Here is a 19,488-nt window from a genome sequence, read left to right as displayed (position 1 = left end):
CTAGACATTTATGTAATCCTTGGCACCTTGAGGCTTTGTCACAATCTCTGGGAATACATTTGTAAGATTTTAATTCAAAGAGTTGAGTTACGCATATGAACTAACACCCTGCATAGGTGTGTTAGCTGCAGCACTACAGTCCCATCCCAAAACCTGGCAACCTCATCTGGAACAGTCCTGTCAACAGTTCATGCACATTTTAAAATGATCAAAGTGCTTTTCACTGTTTTTCTGAGAAAAGAAGAGCTCTTGTGACACACAGAAAGACACAGACATATGTCTTTGCATGATTTCAGTAAAAATATGCATTTCTTATTAAAATGTGGTGCTACTCTGTGATTATAATAATCTTATTTCCTGGAAAATTTATGATTCAACATACATAAATACTCATCTCAGGAGTCTGCCCTTGTGGTGGCTTTGGCCACCCACAGAACTTCTCACTGCTTGTGTGTGAATTGCATCAGAGTTGTGTGCATAATAGATTCTCCTTCATTTTGGCTTCCCTATCCATCTGGGTGCTTGCCAAGTATGCCGGCTAGCCACCTCATTAGCAACAAAAATGGGACTTGAGTCCCAGTAAGACTCAGGTGGAAGCTGGAGGTCTCCCTGTTGACTGCAGTGTCATTCAACCACTCCCACCACTTTAGCAAGGGCTTTCCAGAGGGTGGTTGTGGACTCTGATTGCTTTAGTTCCATGGAGAGCTTTTGATTACAGTTAACTTCAGCACAGACTAAGGGCACTTCACTGTCACTAGATAAACTCATTATATAATGCAGCTCTGTGCATGTGCCATGGTCTCTTGTTGGTTCCTCCATAAGGCAGGTTCATGTATGTGGAAATTTGATGGGTTTTCAGAGGCAGACTCTGGCTAACCATGCACCAGCATTTCTCTGGAGCCGCAGCTTTCCCAGCAAGGCTACCACATGTTCACAGTCTGGATCAGTCTCACCTGAAGCCCCAGGTGCTATGCCTAGGCCAAGCCACATGTGACCCCAACATGCTCTGACACCAGCTGGTTCCCCCTATGTGGGATGAGATCAAGCCTTAGTAAGAAAGCTGAGCTCATGTTTCCTAGAAGCGAAGAGAAATGGAGAAGTTTGCGCAGCACGTTGTCATTGCCGATGGTATTTTCCAGACTAACAGTAAACTTGGGTTGTTTACTGGATCTCAAACTTTCTTTGCATGTATACAGGAAAACAGATGCTTCCCACTCCCGGGCCCCATGCCCAAGCAGGCTCCCTCAGCAACATTGTAGGCAGGGGACAAAACACAGGGCAGCAAAGCCATTGCTTCCTGCCTGTGTCTGCTCTGGGCTGGTGATAGAGCATTATCTATCCTGCACACTTCTCTGGCCTCCTTGCCAGGGTATCAGGCGGGCTCACAGCATGAGGTTTGTTTTTCTTGCTCCGTAGGAACAGCTGCTGCCTCCGCTCCCAAACAGGGAACAGAGGCCAGGGCTTGCAAGAACTTTGGCTCAAACAGGGTACATGGGGCAGAGATGAGAGAGCTGGGAAGCCAGCCACATCTCCCAGAGCCTGAGCAGGTGGGAGTCCCAACTACTAGGTTACCTTTCATCTTCCAGCATCAAAGGCCTGGCATGGTCCATCCAGAGCCCTGTCTTCAGTAAGCCTCAGGTGCAGTCCTCCAATTGATTCATTTATGCTAGCACAAATTAAATTTCGGGTTCTTGCAATGAATTAAAGAGGCAAAGGTGAAATAGAGTACAAACTCATGTGCCTGGACATATATTTAAGCATTTGACTTCAGGATGGCCACCTATCAGTCTCTCCCCTCTTCTTCTGAAGCAGTAGTTCTGGTCCCTGCCTGTGCCACAACTGTGATTTATTGTGTCCTTGTGTGGTCCAAACAAGATCTTTCTTCAGCTTTCTGCCTGAAGAAAGTGGCACAGGCTGCTTGTGGACGTGATGCACTCACTGTTCCCCTCTCCTGTGACATTTCTTTATATAAGCAGCTGAATAGCAAAACATATCAGTGTTCATTACTAATTTTGTTATTTATAGTGAGCTGCCACAGATGGAGACTGCAGCACCATTCTATCTTTAGGGCGTATTGCCTGGCTGTCCGTACAGACAATTGGTAATTAGCACAAGAACAAGTTGTTTATCTATTCTCAAACTTAAATAAATAGGAGACCCATTTATGCATCAAAATTCAACTGCCTCCCTTTGTCAGATCTCCAGGTTAACTGCTTAATGGATAGAGCTCATTGCTTCAGGCACTTAAGTAAAGATAAAAGTGTCTTTAAAGGAAATGAAATATGCATTAAAAATAACTAGCTATATACTGAACAAATAGCATTTGGATCATGAGAATCATGAGCACCAGACAAGATGTAAGTCACAGGGATGCCAAGCAGAGGTGTAGAAATGGACAAACCAGTACACAGGGGAAATATAGTGCATATATCCTACTTGCTCCTGACATGTGCACTTCCTACCAGTACAGCCACCCAGCTCTGAGCTGATCACTCCAAGTGAATCCTTGAATAAGCATCAAACTGGAGAAGAAAAGGTAGAGAGGGTACTTGCAGTTCTTCAAGTCAAATCTTGTGCTCTAAGATGACCTTGTATGCCTTGGGTGGCAGGACCCTTCCCAATGGAAACACCACCCAAGCCAGGGAGAACGTATGACTTTTTTTTTTCTATTTTTATTGCTGATTCCAATCCTTCTTTGTATTCTTTTATTCACTATACCACCCCTGAAGGTAGAGAAGAACAGGCTTTATGAATAGATGGACTCTATGAGTTGCACCTAAGGGTTGGCCCCACTTCCTACTCTCCTTGTTCCCCCACCCTCCCTGTGGATGGGAGCAGTGCACTCCACTATTAAAGCCAAAGCAGTCAGTGTGGAAAAGAACAAACAACCCTTGTCTTTCTCACCATTCAGATGTTTTCAGCATCTGAAAGTGTTCACTTACTGAAGCTTGGAAGTGCAGCAGTGTTCTACATGCATATGGATGTACACAAATCCTTATGTACAGGGTGGGAAAACTGCTATCACACAGCAGAAGTGGGTCAGATCAGAGGAATTCTGCCAGGCCTCCATTTTCAATCATATGGAATCCAGTAAAGCGCTATTTGCTCACTGCCCTACCATCCAGACAAACTTTATTTGGCCTTTTGGTTGTCCAGTTTACAGCATCCAGGAAGGAGGTAAAAACTACTAAATAAAAGAAAATTATTCCAAATACACTCTCTGGGAAAAAACAAAAACAAAAACAAAAACAAACAAACAAAAAAACCCCAACCAAACCCCAAAACAACAACAAAAACAAAAAACAAAACAAACTAATGAAAGGGTCCTTCTTTTGTCTTTCAGCTCACAACTCCAAATTTTCCTGTAGTGGTCAAGCTGGGACATGCTCACGCTGGAATGGGAAAGGTAAGTAAAAGAAAAAATATATATGTATCTCTGGAAGCAGATACATATGTGGCACAGCATTCCTGTGATTACATCTGGCATGTGACCAGCCAGCCAAGGGGTTAAACCTCCCCACAACCTATCTGGGTCGCACTGGCTGTTCCTGTGGGAGAAAAGGCTTTTTCTGCTGTCACGCACTTGGAGACAGGCAGTGGGATTGGGTTGGAGGCTGTTCGGGATGCAGGAAGGGGGGTTGGTGAAGCGTGGGGGAAAAGCTGGCTGGGCTGAAGTCATTAGGCTTGTCTTTTATACATTTTGTCTTCTCCTGAAAGTGGTAGTGTTGTTTATTCAAGCACCTGTAAAGTGAAGCTATACCCCATAGCACTCACAATGAGGAGCTGTGGCACTGGGCTTCTTGAGTGCATTATGATGACCTTATTCAAAAAATGGGAACCCTTCCGTTATTTTTTTCCTCCTTGCAAGGAAGAACAAGACCTTACAAAGCAGAGTGGCTGGTTGCCTGCCAAGGAATCCTGAAAAACAGTTCACTACCCAGAAGGACCTGTTTGTTTTTCCCAGGCTCTCTGGGATCTTTATTCCCCAAGTGAATTAGCAACTCCTGTCTCTTGGGGTGACTGGGCTCCCCTTTCAGTGAGGCATCACCAGCACATTCCTGCTGCACTTGAGTCTCCTCTTTCTTGCATATATCTTTTCAAAAGGCATCTCCTATCTGTCTAAAACTTGAATTTGTTCAGAAGTACAAAACTGAGGTATGGTCTCTGAATCCGAATGACTGGTACATGAACTTCGTAATTGATATGCCTGTCTCAGTGCCTCCCTAGAGCAGACAGACCTTCTTCTGGCCTCATACTTTGCCTGAAAAATATATATAGTTACACCAAATTTAAACTTGGTACAGTTTGTTTGCTTGCGCTCTGGAAACAGAAGCCCTTTCTGGCTTGCTGGATTGCACATGGAAGATCTAATAATCTTTCTTGCTTTGGTTGCAATGTTCCCCTGTCTGGATGCTGGCTGCTAGGGAGGAAGTGGGCACAGATCCCTGTGCCAGTGGTGGAGTTGGCTTTCAGCATCAAGGAAGAAACATGTAAATAAGCAGGAAATGTTGGTTAATATATTGGTGCTGCCTATGTTAAGCAGGCAGAGGTGTCATTGAAACAGAGTGTGTGCAGACAGCCTAGAGATGCTGGTAGGGAGCCATGAATTTGATCCTAGGAAGGATTTCATTAGCAAAAACCAACCAGGACAAACCAGGAGGAAATTCTCTGCCTTCAGACCCTGCAGGTCTCTGACTGCTCTGCCATTTCACCTGTAATGCAGGGAGGGCTTTATGTGTCTCATGCAGCAAGGATCCTTAGTGGCTACATATGAGGGCAGAATCAGAGAAAAGTACTCCAACCTTAACAGCATTTCCAGACAAAACTCTCAGCAAAACTCTCTTTAGCTATTGTCTTCTGCACCACACACCAGATCTTCTTCCACCTCATACTTTCCCTCCCATTTTATTCTTTAATTGTGTTGATTTTTCTGTCACAAGTTACAGAGGAAGAGAGTTTCTATTCAGGCTCCTGGCACAATTGTATGCAGAGGTACAAGGAGGGTATGTAGGAAGTCATTCCAGATAAATAAAGATAGGCTAACGGCCAGCATCCTAGAAGAAAGAATTGGTCTGTGGCCAAGTTTACTTTAGTCTGTTATGAAATTAGGGACTACTAGCAAAGTCTGGATGTGCATTTGGGCACAGAGTTTCAACACTGCTCTGTTCAGTAGCTGGGGAAGGTACAGGAAGCAAGGGTTGTTGACCTTATGGTTTTAGTTTGGGCCTTTCTCCAGACACAAGCAACCTGAAGGAAAGTTGAGACTGATTAAATTTTCTGTCTTCAGTCTCACTGCATTTCATTGCACAGAGCAAAAAGAGAAGAGAGAAAGATAAAATAAAGAATAAAACAATTGGTTCAAAACACGAATAACAAGAATTTGTTTCATGCTTTTTTTTTGAAACATTAGGGTTCAAGCCCAAGCAGGACTGACAAAAGAAACCACAGAAAATAAGGAGAAATACAGAGAAGTGGAATTACGGGTATACTACAGAAGTAAAACCTACTGATAAAAAAAAATCAAACCTACAATAAAGTAAGGCAGAAGAGAAGTTCTCAGGAGACATTATGGTGTTTTTAACCATCATAATGCAAAAGCAATAACCAGTGAGCTTAGAGAGAGCTAAATTATTTCCTTGCACTGGTCTTCAGAAGTAGAGATGATAGCAGGAAATAGCAGGTCTTTAGCTATAAAATATACATAGTATGAAAAGAGAGGGGCTTGGTTTTGGTTTGATGTATGCAACAAAGTAAATGTTAATAAGGCACCTGTATCAGGTCATGTTTTGTATTAAACCAGTGACTGGAGAAACATAGGATAGAATAACCAATGTATTAGCCAAAATAAACATGTGAGTATTAAAATAGTCCTTACTGCAACAATGATGCCAAGATAGCAAGCCATGTATTTGTACCTGTAATTGGTGCTTCAAAGGACGTGAGCATTCAGGTTACAATGTTATTACCAACAGAAATTGTCAAGGAAGTACTCACTTTTTTTTGTTTGTTATTAATGATAAAATCACATGTAATGGGAGGCACCAACACGCAGAAGAATGAGCAAAGATGGGAAGTCCAGGCACTGTTATTCTTTATTTGTCTGAGGCAGTGGCCAGGAGCCAGAAGAATTCTGGATGTAGAAAATGCCTCTTCCCCAAAGAGCTCCACCATCTGCTTTCAGGGAGATTTGTGTCATTTCACAGTTTTCTTCAGTTTCTCTGTGTTACAGACTAGAGGAATTATAATGATTACCTGATACTTATTGCTAATTCACGTTCATAATGTTCTTGGCAGTGTAAGTGCTGAGTGTTTATCATTTGCAATAATTGCTAAAAGGAGCATAATCATAATAGACTTTCATTTTCACATATTGTTTGTTTTGACATAATTTTCACAAAATTCACTCACCACATTTTTAATCAGAGGGCTGAAAAAGAATCCTCAAAGCTGAAATGAAAAATAACCCCATTAGGACTTGTACAAAATAGGCTCTGTTGACTGCCTTTCCCTTAAGGGTGGATCAACACAATTGTCTTTAGCTTGGGAGAAGAACAGCTATTATTCAGGATCAGAACCAAAAGGGGTGGCAGTATAACATTTGTGAAGGAAAGACTCATGCCAAGTGATGTGTGCATGTGAGGTGCACATGGAGATGGAGAAAACAAATTTGCAATAAAAGGCATATTTTTAAATTTCCATTGAGAAATGCAGAAACAACAGCCTCTCTATTGACTTGAACAGAGACACCAGTAATAGCCTTCACCCAGGAACAGACAATCTTCTGATCTAAAAACAGAACACATGCCCTCAGCCCCTCCCATGATCATCATTATCCTCCTTCCAAAATTTGGAATCACATCATATTTCAGTTGCACTGGAAGATCATAACAAGTGCTCTCTATGCTGCTGGCTCTGTGCAGTCTTGATACAAATAAAATATTTGTAGAATTACTGCTTAGGCTCCTGTTTACAATGGAGTCAGCAGAAAAGGACATTTCTTATGCTGTGCTTAAGTTGCCCAGACTCACTGGATCACCAGTACTCAAGGAATCTTCCAGGGAAGGACACTGAGAGGAGATGTCTTTCCATGTGCAGAGCAGAACTGTTGTTAACCCAGCAGCTCGTTAGAGGTCAAGGCATTTTTATGCATGATGCAGTCTGAGCCTAGCTACCCCAGAAATGATTGGAGGTCTCTGTTGAATAGGGAGAGCACTGCAGTGAGAAAAGAATAACACTCCATCCTGACTCTGGATCTCATAATGTCAGAGCCCATGGAAAAGAATAAAGCTCTGAGTGTGTTAGTATTTGCCATTTGTGTGTTAACATGACCCTAAAGTGCCCTAGGAACAGAGCCCAGTACTGCAAATTCACTCAAAGAGCCTCTTCACCTCTTCCTGATCAGATTATGAGAAGGAAACAACTGCCAGATCTACAAAGAGAGGAAAACCAGTATCTGTTCATATGACTTTACATATATTTATATCAATTTTATATATATATGTATATTTTGCTACTCCAACTTTACTTTTAGACCTCTCTAATTAGGTCAGTTTAAGAGTCAACTCCTGTCCCTTCCTGCCCCATAATTATGAAAACACCTTCCCAGTACAAATCCTGGCTCAGATGAATTTATTACATTGTAGAAGAAAAACTTGTTGTTCAAAATAATATGGTCAAAGTTATTTTCTCTCTTACTAGATGGGAAAGACTTCTCTGCTTCTTCATCTTTTTTTTTTTTTCCCCTGGTATAAATATAGCACAAACTAAACACAGCCACTCTGTAATGTAAAAATACTGCAAGGTTTTTATCAGGAAGGACAGCTCGTCACCTTGTCTCTCTCAGAACTGGAAATAGAATGTTCCAAAAGAGAGAGCTTTGAAAATCCAGTGTGCTAAAGAGGAAAGGAAGGGAAAGGGCTGCCTCAGTTTGTCAAGGAACAAATATTTTCTTTTAGACAAGACAAATAATGACTTGACATGTAACATTCATTCACAACAGAGCAGCCCAATCACTGCATTCCCACTGACTCATAAGTGAGGATGTTCCAAATGTCTTGAAAATAGCAAAAACATCCCCTTTTCTTGCACATCAGTCTAAAAGCTTTTGCTGGACACAGGAAACAGTGACTGACCCAAGACACCAAGGACCACAGCCGCCAAGACCTGGGCTCTCTATTAGGAAGGTTCAACGCATTAAAGGCAGCAGATGGGGAACTTCAGTGTGAGGATAATAAGGAAATGCAGAAGCCATTGTAACTTCATTATTTTGGGGTGGGTCAAAATTGGGCCTCAACTGATTGTGTGTCAGTTGAACTGGGTGTTTTCTGAGAAGGAGAGCATACTTTGGGGTAGAGGAAAGGAGAGGTTCAGGAAACCATCTGCTCTGAATTGTTCCTGAAGACCCACTATCCCAAGATGGTAGGATCCCTACAGAAAGGCTGCGAGCAGGTCAAGATAGACAAAAAACTACAAGCTTTGTGTGACTGCACCAGTTCCTCTGGCAGAAAACACTCAGACCATGCGTTTTCACCAGCCCACCAAGAGTCAGTTAAACACTACATTGCCAAGTCCAGCTGTGGCTCAGACATGGACACTCACCTTCCAGCTGAACCTGGCTCTAACCTCATTCTGGACAGAGAAAGTGCTTCTGCAAGTTATCTCCAAAGGGGTGTGTGTTTAGTCTGTAGGGCAGAGTTAACCTCAAAGGCAGAGTTCACACAGGATGATGCTCAAGAAAGGCAAAGCTAGGGCAGTTCTAGCAGACTAAGATAATTATGACTCTTTGGCTAACCAATTATTTTTTCATGTAGTCACATAAAGAAAGCAAAAGGGGACTGCAAAGCAATACCTTGCAGTGCTTAGGCTAAAGATGAGGGAGGAGAGCTGCAGCCTTGGACCCTCTGTCCAGGAACATCTGGGATGTACAAGATGCAGCAGATTAGGGAACTGTGAACAGAGGAAGCAGAAGTTTCTACCCAGATAGATCCCTCACTGAAGGAACCTGTGCCCAAACAGATCTCAGGTGTGGTTCAGACTGCCCGGGAAATTGCCATAGGGGGGTTTTAAATCTGCCAGAACCAGTCCAAAAATCTTGCCTTGGAAGAAAGGCCTCAAAACAAGGTCTGCAACAGGGATGGAGCAGAATATTTCTTCATGACTTGCCCCTTGGACTGCTCTCCAGCCAAAGGCAGAAAGATCAGCGCTTCTCAGGCAGGCTGAGGATGGCAACAGGCAACAGCAGGTCATGTAGTATCAGGCTCTGAGATGCCACCACAGGGCAATGGGATGGTCACATCTCTGTGAATATGCCCCCAGCAATCTAGCCAGACTCCCCTTTCCAACTGGGAGCATGCTAGGGCATCACTGGTGCCTGGGTTAGAGAAGAGAGCCAAAAGGGAAGGAGGAACTTTCTTACTCAGAAAAGGCATTTGTCAACACACTGGCTCAAACCCTTTTTAACAGGTCACTAAAATGCTACAGCAAACAGCAACTTATGGCTCCAGAATGAGTCTATTGCTGCTCAAACAAGCAGCACAGCTAAGCAAACAGGCTGCCACGGCAGGGGCTGTGTTTGTACTCACTGTTTGCACTCCTCTATGCAGTTAATGGGATATAGCATTTTTCCTAAGAAGGTTGCAAAATAAAAAAGAGAGGAGGAAAATGGCTTCCTGTTGGTTTCTTTTCAACTTCTTTTATCAGTTTCATGTACTGGCCAACCTGCCATTTTAGAAGACAGTCTCTTATTAGGTAAATTGGTAACTGCTCTGGATTGATTTTTAATAACACCTTCTTAAATAATGCCCTCTGGTGTCACACCACATCCACCCTGGCTTTGGTTGTGTCTGGGATTTTTTCTTCTGTTCAGAAAATGGATACCTTATTGACATCTAAAAGGATTACAAGGCAGGAGGAAATGGGTTATACAAAGTTTAAAAGTAAAAAGCTAATAAAATGGGGGACTCAATAGATAAGGCAGGAAAATAAATCTAATTTGACTGTAACTTGAGTGCTTCCTGTTTATGAAGTAATAACCATACCCTGGGATAAACCAGCATTAACCCAGAACACGGCTGTTATTTTGTCAGATTTGGCTGGCTGTAACAATTAACAAATGGTGGCTCAGATTTCAGCTTTGGTGCAGTGATTACTTTGATGCCTGGTGGGAAATAAGGCTGTGATCTTCTACAAGGGGACTTCTATGAGTTGCTTTCTCTGAAAAGTCCATGGGAAGTACTCTGGCACAGGCCAGGGAAGATGCCAGAGATGTTTCCTGAGGACTGTGCAGTGGTGTAGCACTGTGGGAGACATCTTTATTTTTCATTTCTTACTTTGTGTCCTTGGTGAGTCCCCCCTCTTTATTAACCCAGCCAAAATTCCTCAGGCCCATTAGAAGAACACTTTCAATTGCTTTCCTTCTCTCCTCGTTGGGAAGTGGTGGTGGAGAGGAGGAACAAATGGACCCTTCCTTTCCACAGCATGGTGTATTTTTGAGGAAACATCACATTTAACAAGATGAGCTCCTTTCTAGCAATATCAATATGGTCTAATTCCAATCCAGAAGAGGAAGCTGCATCTTTTCCTCTGCTCTGGGTCAAGTGTTCCTGGGTTGTGGATGCAAACATTTCAGTTTAAGTCCAAAGACATCTGCTGCACAAGCATAGCATAGCACTTTGTTTCAAATCCCACAAATGTTGTTGTTCCAAGTAGGTCATTATATAATGGCTTTTGTATTTTCTCGCTCCCAAGAGGGAGCCGGGAGAATATGTTGTAACACCATGTCAGTGTCGCCTGCCCTTGCAGTCCCTCCTGTGATCATCTCATCTGGGTGGGACTCTCTTCAGCTCGGGGCAGCTCTTATCAGTGCAACAAAAATACCCAGCTCCAACACTGCCCGCATTGTTCCCTCTGGTATTTTGCAAGTCCAGGCTCTGGGTTCCCTCTCTCATTCTCCCTGCTGCCTCCAGGGCATTCCTACCACCTCACCCTGGCCTGCACATCCCCACTCAGACAGAGAGGGAAACAACACAGACTAGAGAAATGCTGCTGCACCTCCTGGATGCTGTGTAATGGCTGCCTTTACCTATCCCCTTTATATTTCTTATTTCCTTTTTTTTTTCTTTCTTTTTTTTTTTTTTTTTTTTGGTACCCTCCCTTCCCACAGATGACTGTCATCATCCTCTGCTCCTTTCCTCAGCAGTTCCTGGATGAGGAGAGCACAGCCCTCACCACAGCAAAAGGGAGAAAGACTGGGGGTATTTGTTGGTCAGTAACAGGAGAAGCAAAGCCAAGTTCTTTTTCCTATTTAGGCATCTAGAAATGGTCATGGGTCAAACTGGTTGCACTTTTCACCTTCCCCACAACTATTCAGTTTTTGAGAGTTTTTCTGTAACAGGATGTGGCTGAATCTTTGGCCTGTATGTAAGCTGGCACTTACACAAAACAATCTAAACAGAGTAAAACAGGTTGGCAACAAGCTTGTCCTCTGTTCCCTAGTGAAGATGGCTCCCACCCTCCCATGAGTGAAAGCAGATAAATAAAACCACTAGTTTGTTCTTTGCCAAGAAACACCAAATACCATTGCATGTGCTTCCTTCACTGGGTCCACAGAGTGGACTGGGTCCACATCACCCTCCTTTAACACACAGTGACACAGCTGGGAAACTCTTCTGGATGACAGACCGATGGATTGTCACCCACCAGTGCACACTCAGCAAAGCAGGGTTGCAACCCCCAACTGTGTCTCAAAGCATTACCAAGATACAGAGTGAGGGCAATAACGTAAAGAGAGTCACTCATTTGCTTATCCTTTTCATATGGTCGTGGTCTTTTTTCCACAAATTAATCCACTCTTCCTGTGTATGTCCAGCCCTAAGCAACAAGACTTGTACAAGCTTCTTTGATGCACCAAACAAGTGTTTGCCAAAACACTAAAGGCCATGGTTAAAGGTATGAGTGAGGTGAAGTTGTCCACTATGTTCTTGTTATGTGCTTGTTCAGTTTTGCTTTCCCAAATCAGTGAGTTTTTGTAGAGTTTTTATTATATAGTTAGAACTTCTGCTGTTTTGGTCATTTCTCATTTCATTTTTTTTTTAATTAAGATACAGAGCATTTCCCATAACGGAATACAGGTCTGTGAAAAGCCATCTTCTCAGAAAAACTGTAGCTCATAGGTGTCAGCTGCTCTTTTGTTTCCAAGTGCGACTCAAGTCTAACACCCAACCAGCTGTCCTACTCACATGCTCATTGCCTCACACTCACACAAGTCTCCCCAAGAGTCACAAACTCCCCCAGAGACATCCTTTTCCTTCAGAGTTTGTGTCCAGTCAAGAGACCTGCACAACTCCTAAAGTCTGGAGGAGGTTAATCTGAAATACCAGGGAACTGAATGCCACTAGACGTGGCAGACAACCAGCTCTCATGTTGATTTCCTGGAACTGGTTTGTATTTCCTGACCACCCAAAATATTCTGTTTTCACCCATCCCAACATGCAAAGTTTGAACGAAGTAATACCTCTTAAGAGTATTTTTTTGAAGCATCCTAAAAGCAAGTAATACCTCTTAAGAGTATTTTTTTGAAGCATCCTAAAAGCAAAGAGCATTAGCAAGAGTCACTTTGGCAAAGGTCTAGCTGTCTCTCTGGTACCAGGTTTACCAGGATTGGTGCATGAGGAAGGAGAATGGGATCGATTTGCGCTGGGTCAGTTTACTCTGGGAAACTTCTCTATCTGAATCACAGAAGCCCTGCTCTTCAGCTTCAGCTGTGTCTGTGTGGGGTTTAACTGACATTGTGCTATTCAGGTGTAGAGATGCCTTCTGCTCACAAAGTATTCATATTCTTTTTGCTCTTGTCTCTTTTTCACTGGATTTTGATAATAAAGGTCAAAGTTGAGAACCAGCACGACTTCCGGGACATGGCCAGCATAGTAGCCATGGCAAAAACCTATGCCACCACCGAGCCATTCATTGACTCCAAATATGACATCCGAATCCAGAAAATTGGCAGCAACTACAAGGCTTACATGTGAGTGCATGGCTATGCCAGAGCGTGACGGGGCGAAGACAGTGCTATGAATATGATTGAGTCGGTGTCTGCTCTGGGCAGGAGTAGGTAGCTGACTTAATTTCCTTGAAGAATAACCCTGCTGTTCTCCTCCCACCTCTGAACCCAGATCCCTCATACACCAATCATCTTCTCCATTAGTCACTATCAGGTCATTGTTTCTGGAATGTAAATCTCTGTCTGTCTGTTTCTGAGATTCAGTTAGTTCCCACTGTAATGACTGCTTGGCCACCACCTCTCCATCCTGTTGTTGAAGGGCTCATCTTTCCCAACAAAATCCTCCAGCTTCAAGTCCCCTCTAGTGGGAACTGAACCTGCCCACATCCTGCAGTCCACAGCAGCACCCTATCCTCTCCCCGGCTGCAGATCACAGCACCACATCACACGAGGGGCACGGAGCACCAGGTACGAACGACCTCAGCTGTGGCAGCACACAGAGCTTCTGTGGGCATTTTGCATGTGTGCTCCTTGATGCATACAAAGGAGGGACAGGAGGTGAGATATTTCTGTGGGTGCCCCAAAGCCCCTCCCTGCCCTGTGGGGTAGTGAGGGAGGTGGCATGATAGCAGTCATCAACACTGGTATGTTTAAAAGTATTAAAAAGCATCCAGCCAAACTTCAGTAGTCACCATGCTCTATTAGAGATGTAACCACATGAGTCAGTAAGACACCTGTTTCTTCTTACTACAAACCAGTAAATAAAAAAAGCCACATAGCACAGCTTCTCCAGAAGCTCTTTATCCAACCACAGAATTCTGGACAAGTAGTCCGCTCCAGCAGTACATTCTTCAGGTCACCAGATAAATTGCTTACATTACCTAACATTTTGACTTTTGGGTCCATGTTTACAAACCTCTAGGCCATAGTTCTGCTGAAACATAGTTAAACAAGATAATCAAATGTACACAATCACATATTTTTCAGCTGTAACTGCCTAAAATTCCCAGTTGGATTCCTAGCACAGAGATGTTTAAGAAAACTACATAATGACTGAGTCACATTCTTCATGGGAAGGAAGGATGTGTGGGACACTTCCCTACTTCATGTGATCTCAATGAAAGAAAATTTATTTTTAATTGAATCAGGTCAACAATAGCACTGTTGCTAATATTATATTAACATCTCAGAGAGTCTGACCCAAATTGGCCAAAGGAAAGAAGGTTTAAAATATCAATTAAAATTCCTTATTCCTGCCAACACACCCAGCCTTGGCTCCAGAGTCTGCTCCCCAACTGCCTCTAACTGAAACAAAGACCAAGTTAGTATGACCATACTCTCTTCTCACTTATTATTTGCACTCATCATGCACTCATCCAGAACAGGGATCAGAAATAATACCAGATGATTGAGAAAAGGAAGCAGTCATACTAAGACTTAATCCCACTTGGGAGTAAAGCTGCACAAACAATTGTTTGCTAAAGAACAAATGTTTTCATATGAAAACAGCCATAAGCAGAGAACACCTTAATGATAAATGAAGCTCATTAGCAAAGAAAGTAAACAGCAAGATTCACCCAGTGACTTGCTAATCCAGGAGGCTGGCTTAGACTGAGAGAACCATTTATGGATGTGAGCTTAGGAGAGTGGTATAGTCAGTCCCACCAGGGACTGTTCCTTCCACAGCAGCATTAGACAAAATAGGTTATTTCTGTGGTATAAGTCCCTACTATGTCCAAGGACAGAGGTAAAAGTACCTAAAATATCAGAGCTCTCACTGGTGTCCCAAATAGGAAACTCATAACCATTAGTCATGCTAGCAAATCTCAGCCTTAAAGGCAATTCCAGCATTTGCAGTAGCGTCATACTAAGTGACTTGCTTTGATCTGTGAACCATGGCATCTATCCAGTAATTTTATACCTTCACCCACACATATAGACTTTAAAAGCCCCTTTTCTTTGAGAAAAGACTGCACTGAAATTCTCCAGAATATGTTTACTTTGTACCAAGCATCTGCCAGAGGGAGGATGCTGCAGGGTGAGTCATGCATTCCTCCCTGCCCCAGATGTTCAATGCACTTCCTTCCAGCCCATGACCCAAGGCTTCAGTTCAGTTTCCCATTGGCTTCAGTGCAGTGACTCCAGATTTACACTGCTAACAAACTCCTACCTAGCCCATGCCTTGAGCCAGTCTGAAAACAGCAGATAAGCACCATATGATACATACCTAAAATTCCACTAAGAGTATTTGACTGCCATTGTAATACTGGTGATAACATGAAAACAGCTAGTGCTACAGGGGAAATTGGGGCAGAATTTTTTGCTTCCACACTCACCCTAACTGGAGGCAAACAGGGGGATCATTTCCAGTTAAGACTCATGAAATGCTGTTCACTTTGAATTAAGCCAGCAGCTACTGACTTTCAGGCATGGGATATTCTTGCCACCAGCTCTTAGTAAGAGGGCAATACCCTTCCTTTGTAGTTTCCTGACCTTATCACCTCCAACGCAGTTCAGTGTGCTCTGTAGGGGATACACATCAACTGTGTCTAAACTAGAGCTACTTATAGACTGAGATAGAACACAAACAGCTCTTGATCTGCTCATTTATCCACTTCTAAACAATGCTGAAGGTGTTGTGGTCACAAATCTGTTTGAGCAACTGATCTCTGAAAGTCTGGAGTTCTTCTCTTTAAGATACTGACTGTACACTGTGTGCCCCCCTGATGTTTAGGATGGCTGGAAGCATGTCAACTTTCAGTCCCTAAGAGAAATGGGGTTTGAGGATGGACATCCTTAGGAAAATATTTTGTCTTCAGTCTCCTTTTTCACTTCATACAATACCAAAAAGAAAATCAAAAAGAAGCTGTATGAGGAGGAGTTGGGGTCACTTGGTCAATTTAGCTTGGAGAACAAGAGACTGAGGGGAGACTTCATCACAGTCTACAACTTCCTCAGAGGGGGAAGAAGAGGGGCAGGCACTGATCTCTTCTCTCTGGTGACCAATGACAGGACCCAAGGGACTGGTCTAAAGTTGTGTCAGGGGAGGGTTAGGTTGGATATCAGGAAAAAGTTCTTCACTTTGTTCACTTCTTCACAAAAGTTCAGGGTTGATGGTCCCTGAAAGAGCTCCCCAGGGAAGTGGTCACAGCAGCAAGCCTGACAGAATTCAATAAGCATTTGGACAATGCTCTCAGGTACATGGTGTGCCTCCTGGGGATAGTGCTGTGCAGGGCCAGAAGTTTGGCTTGATGATCCTTTTGAGTCCCTTCTGACTGAGAATATGCAGTGATTCTGTGATTCTGTAAGTTTGGGGGCACAGCTGACACCTGAACTGCTCAGACATGCTTGGAAGGGAGTGATCTTGACAGAAGCTGTGGTGTAGGGTTTGATGTCTGATCCAATCAGCTTCAAATAAAACTCTTCCATTTCAAACAGCAAGGTTTCCTAACAGGAAAGTTAGGAATACAGCAGAGAGACATATTTTAAATCTTATGCCCAAAATTGGCTCAAGATAGACAAGCATAACCAAATCCAAAAAATCAGCCCAATGGCTTGAGCAGAGTTCTTATTTGGGGAGCTTTCCTATGTCAAATTTCCTTGTAAAACTGTCAAGCTGTGGTTTCATTTTCTTAGGGACAACACAGCTGCTTACATTTGGTATGCCAGGTACATTTTCTAAACACCAATGTCAAACAATCTTGTCACTAATGAGACTCCAGGAGTTCCCATCAGTACTACTGAGATTTTGGATGACCTCTGCCACTGCAGGGCAATTTTCTGTTAAAAATAAACATTAGCAAAGAGTGATTCTTCCCTTTGCAGAACCAAAAAATATAATCCTAAGAATCCCATATCAAAAGAGACAGAAAGGCTGAGGACTGAACACTGACCTTACAGGCCATCAAAGGGCTCATGACAGTCCAAGCTTGAGGAGGAATCCATTCTTTTGCTTAAAAAGCAGGGCAGAAAAATGGGTGCTGGATGAAGGCAACAGGCCCAAAAGTCAACTATATGAAAACACAATTATTTGACACAGTAATCATGCTCCTTTGCCACCTGCCCCCCCACCCCCCCCCCAATTCCTTTAAACATAGTTACAAAGACAATTGAAATTTCACAGTAACTAAACATAGCAGTTTAGAGGAGAATTGAAAAAAGTACTCCAGGATGTCTCTCACAAGAGAAAAGGGGAGCCTTAGGTAGTCAGCTGTAATGATCCAAGTTTATAGTCTAGCAAGACATCAGTATTACCACTGCTGAATGCAGTTTTGCAAATTCAGCATCTTTTGCACATGTTGCTGAAAATTTGAGAGAACTGGCAGCAAGGGCTCCCACGATCTCTCTCATATTGAGGTGTTGGATCACACCTCGTACTTCCCTCATAAATCTCTACCTAAATCTTCTTCAGCATGGAGGGGCTTCCTGCATGTGTTCTGTCAGCTTGTTGACTTGTCCTGGCTTGTACACTATGGAAGGGTTATCTGGAGTGTTGTCAGAGCAGGCTGAATGATGTCTGCCTTGGGCCTAAGGTCAAGAAAAGGCAAATTTTCACCTCTGATGGTGATGGTGAAACCCGGAATTTTCTGGCTAGAGTACCATTTTTTTTTGAAAATTCACTATCAGTTGCAGTTAATGAAACTCCAAAGACTTTGAAATAAAATCTCCGAGTCTGAACACAGTGAGTTACCAACAAGTTAATGAGAAGTCAGTGAAAAGACAGTATGATAATATATTCTGTGACATTAGTACCACTGAAATCAAACTGAAGTGGACACAGAAGTATAATTGAAACCAAATTTAGGTAGACCTAGAAGGTCAGAACTGATATTTTGTGAAGCTGCTCAGCAAATATTTGCCTGGAGAGCTTCTGTTCCATGGATGGAGGATGCTACCCATTGCAGAACACAAGAGTGATTATCCTAGAGATCTTTTACACACATTTTGGCTCCCCTAGGTCTGATGTATAAAGAAAGAAAGTACTCACAAAGCCTGATGTGTGCTCAAAATTCCTTGGAGATTTCTCTACCTAAAATCCTCAGTCAGTTTTGCATGAGTCTGAACAACATATCCTGTATGGAGTGTTGTTCGGGAAGGACTTGGAAAGGTTTCTAGGAGGAAGAACCTCACCTTGTTCCCTCCTGTACAAGCATAGAGTCAAGATTGAGGACTACAGTATGCAGGAGGATGGGCCAGGAGCCTATTTTCATGTTCAGGTTATGTTTTTGGTTTGTTTTTCTAGGAGGACGTCCATCTCTGGAAACTGGAAGGCAAACACAGGTTCTGCGATGCTAGAACAGATTGCAATGACAGAGAGGTAAGGAAGAGTGCTTCAAGACACTATTAGCTATTCTTGGGTAAGAAGGGAGGAATTGTGCTTCTGACTTCGGTTAATTGAGAGAACTGGTAAGTGAAGTCTCCTGGGAGGCTGGATAAAGACTTTAAAAGACTGAGTGTTTTCTTAAAAAAATACTAAGGACACAAAGGCAAACTGTCCTATTTTGAAGAACAGACTGAAAGTACAGCTAGAAACCAACATTGCTAAATCATTAGACCTTTAGTGAATGTGACCACAGGAAACAAGACCAGCATGCTAGGTCAAGCACACCAGTACAAACATGTAGGGATAAAATCAGAAAGGTCAAAGCACAAAACACAAAGTAACATAAGGTTATTCTAAGAACATTATTAATGAGAGGCAGACACAGAAAGGAGTTTTTCTTCTGCTTAACAGAGGAAAAAAAACCTGTCAGCTGAAGTGCTGAAAGCACTTTTTTCCTTTAGGCTCACAAAAGTGGTTACTGTAAAGTAAGGTCTTCTCACTGTAGAACAGAGCAGAAAGAATTACCTCGTGCATCTTACAGACTAAAATCTGCAGATGGTACTCCCATGTATTGAAATCACTGTGATATTTGCTAATATTGCAACTGCCTGACACTGGACTAATGGTAACGTTTTGCTGTAAATGCTATCCTGCAGAACTAGTACTTCTTCTCATCATTTTTCACCATCTCATCTAAGTACATTATTCATAGATTTATAGAATCCATAGATTACATGTAGGCATTCATCCTTAGTTAAATTTAAGATTTTTTTCAGGTTATACTTCCAGCTTGTCAGGTTCATGATTAATTCTGACTTTTCCCAGTTTTGGGCACCACAACTGAAGAGAAATAGCAAGGAGAAAGTCCAAAGTACAATAAAAGGAACATTCAGAGAAAACCTAATGGGCTGCTGAGAAAAACATGCAACAATTCTATGTAGTTCTATGTAGTTTTCCACCTTTTTCAGTTAGCTGACCACTGATTCTTTCCAGCAGAAGTGTAGGTTAAAGCACAGTGAATCCCTGCCCACAGTGCAGAGGTTCACTCTCCTTCATTAACTGTTACAGACCTGGAAGTTGCCCACAAGCTGAACACCACTTCATCCTAAAGATTAAAAAAAACAAAAGAGCATAGGATTTTTAAATATATGAAAGCCTGTTAATAGGC

The 19,488-nt window shown here is 42.7% G+C and overlaps 1 protein-coding gene across 2 annotated transcripts in view; it reads left to right on the top strand.

Moving 5' to 3' along the window:
• The window catches only part of SYN3 (synapsin III), a 246,575-nt gene that overhangs the window by 205,398 nt on the left and 21,689 nt on the right, over positions 1 to 19,488 (top strand). For both annotated transcript variants that reach the window (XM_063395769.1, XM_063395768.1), the window contains exons 7-9: positions 3,344 to 3,406; positions 12,879 to 13,021; positions 18,240 to 18,314. In XM_063395769.1, coding sequence (XP_063251839.1) covers positions 3,344 to 3,406; positions 12,879 to 13,021; positions 18,240 to 18,314 — 281 coding nt within the window. The remainder of the gene's footprint in view (positions 1 to 3,343; positions 3,407 to 12,878; positions 13,022 to 18,239; positions 18,315 to 19,488) is intronic.

Source organism: Prinia subflava, chromosome 4 (genome assembly GCF_021018805.1).
Source record: "Prinia subflava isolate CZ2003 ecotype Zambia chromosome 4, Cam_Psub_1.2, whole genome shotgun sequence".
NCBI classification, from domain to species: domain Eukaryota; kingdom Metazoa; phylum Chordata; class Aves; order Passeriformes; family Cisticolidae; genus Prinia; species Prinia subflava.
Note: the sequence above shows the minus strand (reverse complement) of the source record. Positions and strands in the feature narration are given on the sequence as shown.